Source organism: Macadamia integrifolia, unplaced genomic scaffold (genome assembly GCF_013358625.1).
Source record: "Macadamia integrifolia cultivar HAES 741 unplaced genomic scaffold, SCU_Mint_v3 scaffold927, whole genome shotgun sequence".
NCBI classification, from domain to species: Eukaryota; Viridiplantae; Streptophyta; class Magnoliopsida; order Proteales; family Proteaceae; genus Macadamia; species Macadamia integrifolia.
Window position 1 is genome coordinate 70,252 of NW_024870583.1, and position 7,001 is coordinate 77,252.

The 7,001-nt window shown below is 37.8% G+C and overlaps 1 protein-coding gene across 1 annotated transcript; it reads left to right on the forward strand.

The window, feature by feature from the left end:
- The first annotated feature begins 3,878 nt into the window (after window positions 1-3,878).
- Window positions 3,879-5,647, forward strand: LOC122070447 (UDP-glycosyltransferase 88B1-like). The gene has a single exon (XM_042634599.1). It carries the CDS (start codon window positions 4,062-4,064, stop codon window positions 5,472-5,474), a length of 1,413 nt encoding a protein of 470 aa, XP_042490533.1. The 5' UTR covers window positions 3,879-4,061; the 3' UTR covers window positions 5,475-5,647.
- Window positions 5,648-7,001: the final 1,354 nt, after the last annotated feature.

Below are 7,001 nucleotides of genomic sequence, written 5' to 3' on the forward strand. Positions count from 1 at the left end.
TCACGTATATGCCCCCTTTTAGATGATGATACAGGTACCGTTGTACCTATGGCGTGTGACCGGTTACCCTCTAGGCCAGAGCATGGAGTGAGTGACTGGTAGATGCCAGAAGTGGAGAAGCATGACCAAGATTGTGTTTGTGACCATTGTGCTTACACTGCACCCTGAGGAGCACGGTGTACTTTTAGTGATTTTTGATACCGAATGATACTATTGGTATTCTTTTGGGCTTATGTATGTATAAGTCATGATTATTTGTAAACGGATAAACTTGGTCATGGATATGTACATTATCACTAGATGTTCCTCATTTTACTTATGATTTAGCTATTATACTCTAATTTCACTGCTATTGGTTGGTTTGTGTCGTGAGATTGTGAATCGTTAAGGTATTGCTATCAGAGATCCTGATAGGTTCGTAAGACGAGAAAGTGTCTTACTCACACTACCGGTATTCCTATACGATATGTTGGGTCTACTGGAAGTGGGGTGTGACAGTTCTTGTTGTCTTCATTAGTAACCAACCACACAGTATTTCCATCAAGCTTCTTTGACTCCTCCTCTTGCATAAGGATGGAGGTCATCTGCTCAATATTCCATTCCAGATTGTTTGAATTGTAAGATGTCTTGAGGGAATCAAATTGAGCAGGGAGAGATTTCATGATCTACCATACTAGGAATGTATCAGATATTTTCACTTCCATAGCAAACAACTTGTTCGCATACTTGGTGATTTCAAAATGTGATTGCGAACTACACCAACACCATTATACTTTGCGTTTGAGAATATCTTCAATTATGTTCCCCTTTCTGCCTTGTCAAATTTCTGAAATTTCTTGGCAACTATTGCTAGAAAATCCTTGGCCTTCTTTGGTTCAATTATACTCTATCTAATAGACTTATCAATGGTGTGACTTATAACCAAGGTACACAAACGGTTTGAATCCTCCCACTCTTTGGAGAGTGTCTTAGCTTCAGCATTACTTTTAGCTGTGGGTTTTGAAGGCTCATTAGTTAACAAAGCAGTGTCCAAATGCATGATTGCCAGCATCACAGTTAGAGATTCAAGCCACTCCTCATAATTAGTGCCATTAAGTGCCTTGATTGACGTAAGGTGGGATACCATAGCTGGTAAACACAAAAAAATTAGTTTACCCAAAATATGCATAACAAAGCATATATCATAACAATGCCACTAATAATAACAATAAATCTGACCAAGTGGGCAAATGATCAAACTTCCATCAATGTCGTTCCCATAACAAAATAATAAGAAAACTTAAAAGAACTAGGTGAAAGGTCCTATGTCATTGGGTTCACATCTGTGGTGGCAAGATCGCCCAATACGCGGTGAACTCTTTCTGAGCAAAACAAGATGCTTGAAACAACACTTCATTGGAAATCTTGTCACCTGTGGTTGCAAGACAAAGACTTCTAGTTCCATGAAACTCAATAACATCACCCTTACTTGATCGAGCGGGACCGACCAAACAAAGACTCACCTATGGTGGCAAGAGCATGACGTTCGTCATATGGTCTCCTCGAGGGCAATCTATAAACACTGTAGATGGTGGTCCTATGCCCTGAGAAACTAGCCCATTGAACGGAAGCATCGTCACTCAAGTCATGGAATCCAGTCAACAAAATTGCAGACAATGCCCATGGGTTCAGTCTTGGTTGTAATACAATATTATGAACTATTTCAGCCTATTAAATGGAAACATTCCAAGCCTAAGTCCATATAAGCAACCCACTATGATACTTCCATAAATAAAAATATCACATGGCACATCGCAAAATTACAATCATGGTGGGTAAACAGATTTATAAACATTGAGAAATCTAGTGTAAATGCATTATCACAGTTGTTTATTAATATTTGGTTCTATTTATATAGTAATTTATACATTTTCTAATGCATAAATAGGCTATTTGCATTTGGTTTTACATCATAAACTAAACCAAACTAAATTCTTTTTCTATTTATGTAAATAGAAAGCATAAAAATGAGGCAGAAATAGGCTTATTTTTTATTTTGTTTATATAAATTACTGTCAGAAATAAATAGAAACAGAAACAAACATATTTATGCAATTTTGTTCACATAAATCAATTCCAGAAGTAAACAGGAAAAAAAAATCTATTTATGATTCTGTTTATAAAAATACACTTTAAGAAATAGAAACAAAATCAAAAGTGAAACAAATAAAAGTGTTTCACAAAAAGAAAAAATGTTTTTCATGAACTGTTTCGGAACAATCATTTATCTTTTTACAATCAATTTGTTGACCAATCAACAGTCAACCATTGACCGGATCAACAAAATGGGTTTTCGGGTCAGGTATATTGGTCGACCCAACCTGAATGGTTCTGTCCGATCAGACCCGGTTCACCAACCCTCTTTAAACCCCTTTGGTTTGAATTGAATTAATATTGGTTCATCATGAACCAATTTGGTTCAATCAAACCAAGAAAAAACAAAAACTTGTAAATAAAGTAATGACTTGTACAGTAACCTTTTAATGTTTACAGTTGTACTACACTTTCCAAAAAAAAAAAAAAAACTTATTTTCCCACATAACCGAATCATTATTTAAATTGATTCTAATATATAATTAGTAAACAAGCAAACAAAAATTCTTAAAATAAAATTATTTCCATTAAAAGTGTAGAAACCAACAGGTTGCAGGTTTCATGGCTGCGTTTCATGGCAGCAGCCGTGAAAACAATAATAATAATAATAATAAAAAAAAAAACTCAACTTTGTGCAAGCCGACTTAGAAAAAAAAATCAGTCACAAAATTGAATAAAAAGAATAACCGAACGTGCATACACACTCTTCAACTTTCCACAATTAATCAATCAAATATATATATATTTTTTTTTACCATGAAACCCACATTAATCTCTCTCAAATTGAAAAAAAAATTTCGATCTTACAATGAAACATTGGAAAGAAACAATATTTGTAAATTCAAGATCAAGACTTCCACAGATCCAAAAACGAATTGATCAAAACAAAAAATGATTTAAGAAGGCAAACAACAATAACAATATATATTGTTCAATGATCCAATCATATTCCCTGCTCTAATATCAAGTATAAGATTATTTTATAAGATCGATATGATGGATTAATAAACAAAATCAATAATACAACCATGAATCTAACTAATACATACCTAGATTTATATCGTATTTGGAAAATTCCACAAGCTTTAGCTTCTCTCACGTGTACAATCTTCTTCCCTGAGCTTTCTCTTCTTATTAGTTTTGTCTGCTCCCCTCTCTATATAAATTGTCAATTGGTAACAATTAATGGGTGTTGCTTATTTTATATAGATGAGAAACTAACCCTGAAATAAAATATAAGTGGGATCCTCCCATAATAAGACCCAATTGTAAAGAGGCCCCATCTATGAAGTAACACCCATTAGTTGTTACCAATTGACAATTTACATAGAGAACAAGATTAACAAGGAGAAAGCTCAGGGAAGAAGATTGTACAAGTGGGAAAAACTAAAGCTTGTGGAATCTACCCAATACATATGGATCCCGATATGTGTTAATTAGATCCTTACATGATTGTATTATTGATTTTGTTTATTAATCTGTCATATCAATCCTATAAAATAATCTTACAGTTTACCCCATCCATTCAGCCCATGGATGATGTAAATTAAAATAGGATTGTATTATTGATTTTGTTTATTAATCTGTCATATCAATCCTATAAAATAATCTTACAGTTTACCCCATCCATTCAGCCCATGGATGATGTAAATTAAAATAGGGTTAGAGGATTCAGCCTGTTGGAAAGGATCCGATCTCGGTTTCATTCGTGTGTTTTTCTGTTAAAGCTGGACAAATAAGTTTTCTGAGAGAGGTTACAATTAATTTGTAACCCACTTCTGTTACAGCTAGACAAATAATAGAAAAGCACAAGAAAAGTAGAAAACGCAGGCTGCTTTCAATAATAAAAATTAGAACCGACCTTTCTACTCCCATTTCTCTCTCTCTCTCTCTCTCGGGGGCACACTCAGACACAACCGGCAAGAAGGATGCAAGACAGTATAGTATTGTATCCCTCTCCGGGGATCGGTCATCTGATCGGCATGGTGGAGTTTGGAAGGTTCCTCCTTCACCACTATCCTTCCTTCTCCATCACCATCCTCATCACCACTCCACCTACCAACCTTGGTTCCACCGCTCCTTACATCCGACACATCTCCACCAAAACCCCATCCATCATCATCCACCACCTCCCCATCATCTCTCTTCCTCCATCCTCTACCCTCCTTTTGGAGATCCTCCATCTCAACAACCCAAACGTACACCACATCCTCAACACCATCTCCCTCACCACCAATATCCGAGCCTTCATCATTGACTTCTTCTGCACCCCAGCTCTCGATGTCGCCACTTCCCTCAACATCCCCACGTACTACTTCTTTCCCTCTGGTGGTGCCGGCCTTGCTGTTCTCCTCCACTTCCCGATTATCCACAATACCACCACTAAGAGTTTCATAGATCTTAATACTCATATCTATTTCCCAGGTGTCCCACCCATCCCAGCCTCGGACATGCCCGAACCACTTCTCGATCGAACCTCTAGTCCCTACCAATACTTCCTAGATATGGCTACTCACATGCAGAAATCAAAAGGAATCATTGTCAACACCTTTGAAGCTCTTGAAGCCAGAGCAATCAAAGCAATTTCTGATGGAATTTGTATTCCTAATGGTCCAACCCCGCCAGTTTACGCCATTGGACCATTGATTGCGGACAATTATCAAACAGGTGGTGCTGACGACGATGCTGCCAAGTGTTTGACGTGGCTAAACTCACAGCCCAGTCGCAGTGTCATCTTCCTATCTTTTGGTAGCTTAGGTTTGTTCTCCGCGGCGCAGTTGAAGGAGATTGCAATTGGGTTGGAGAACAGTGGCCACAGATTCTTGTGGGTGTTGCGTAGTCCGCCGACAGAGGACACGAGCAAGCACCTTGAAGTGCCGCCGGATCCCATTCTCAACTTGGATGATTTACTGCCAGAAGGGTTCATGGAACGGACTAAGGACAGAGGTCTGGTGGTGCAGTCATGGGCACCACAGATAGCTGTACTGAGTCGGGAATCGGTGGGTGCGTTTGTGACTCACTGTGGTTGGAATTCAGTGTTGGAAGCTGTTTGTGCTGGGGTCCCAATGATAGGATGGCCTCTCTATGCAGAGCAACGGATGAACCGGGTGTTCTTGTTAGAGGAAATGAAGCTGGCTATACCAATGGATGATTCAAAAGATGGGTTTGTGAGTTCTACTGAGGTTGAGAAACGAGTTAGACAGATGATGGACTCGGAGGAAGGAAAAGCTCTCAGAGAGCGAGTTATGGTAATGAGAGATGCTGCAATGGCTGCGAAGAGTGAAGGTGGGTCGTCTCGTGTTGGATTAGCCAAGTTGGCCGAGTCATGGAATCGATATTGAATGTGCAAAAACCAGCCGCATAGTCAACCGTGGGAATGGTAGCTGAATTGGTAGGCGCATCTATTTTCTCTTATGTGTACTTTCTTTTCGTTTTATCGTTGGACATAGATTAATTAGGGTGTTGCGAAATATACATCATATCCAATTTATAGATCGATTGTTTTCTTGTTATAGCTTTCTTGGTTATAGATTTAAGTTCCCACACATATCTATGATTAGGTTTAATATAAAAAATTAGGGTAATTAGGATGGTTATCCATTTCTAATGCCATAAGGTTAGCAAATGTTCATAGTTCCTTTCAAAAAACATTCCAATTTCTTTTTCATCACTCCAAACCAAGTCCACCTACCAATTCATATTCCCGCTTCCGTCGTTCCTTTGAAAAGACCTACAGCCACCACCTCACTATTTTCTCCTTTCAACAAGTAATTTTCCTAGCATAAGATGCAATTTGTTTGAAAAACCAAACAAATTGCCCATTCAACCATATTTTTAGTATTATCGGTGACACTTGTGATTATAAGGGTAATTTTGCTATGAGGGAGAGGGGTGAGAGTATTGTTTTAGGAGATGTCAAATATCACTTGAGATGCACATTTTTTGTTCGATATTCCATTTGAAATCCAGTACTCAACCTATTTGAGAATGATTGAAGGATATGATTTTTGGGCACAAAACAAAATTTGGTTTCTATGTTTCCATATGAAATAACATATAATCATAAACAACGAAAAAAACCACACAAAGAGGAGTGAGTTATTCGTGAACTAGGCCCCCGCGTATCATCCCGAGTGGAAATACGGCGGCGTAGGGCCCGCAGATGTGTTCGTGGATGAGCGGCCATGACCCCCGCAATGGGATATGGGGATACAATATATTAAATCGGTAAACTGAAGTAGTAAGACAGAGTTTAACAATCCTACATTCCACTGGTTGTTTATTATGAAATCATTAACGAAGTTCATTGGGTGAGGATGGTTGTTTTTAGAGCATGAAAAGTCAATAACAACATTATGAGAACAAACAGAAGAATCATTTTAAAAGTAGGTGTTATTGCCAGTACCTATTTTCCAGATAATTATATTCTTCAAAATTGGAATAATTTTAGCAATTCTATTCCAGAAAAATGATCCACACATTTCCAAAGTTTTCTTGTCAAAGTCTGACTTCTTGTGAAAGTATTTGGATATGAGAGTCTGGACCCATAGGAATTGATCATTGGTAAGAATTCTCCTCCAGTTTTAGGAGAGCATTCTTATGGGTTTCAGAATCTCTAATGTCCAGAACTCCCAAAGATTTAAGTCGGCATATTTCTTTCTATCCGATCAAATGAGGCCTTTTGGACCTGTCATTGTCACCATTCCAGAAATGAAGGTAGATTGAATCTAACTTCTAGCATAAGGCCTTAGGAAAAGCAAAACAACACATTAGATAAACTAGAACAAATGCTAGAGTAGATTGAAGAAGAATAGTGCTCCCAGCAAAAGAAAGGAGACTAATTTTCCATAGACTGAGTTCCCAAGTAG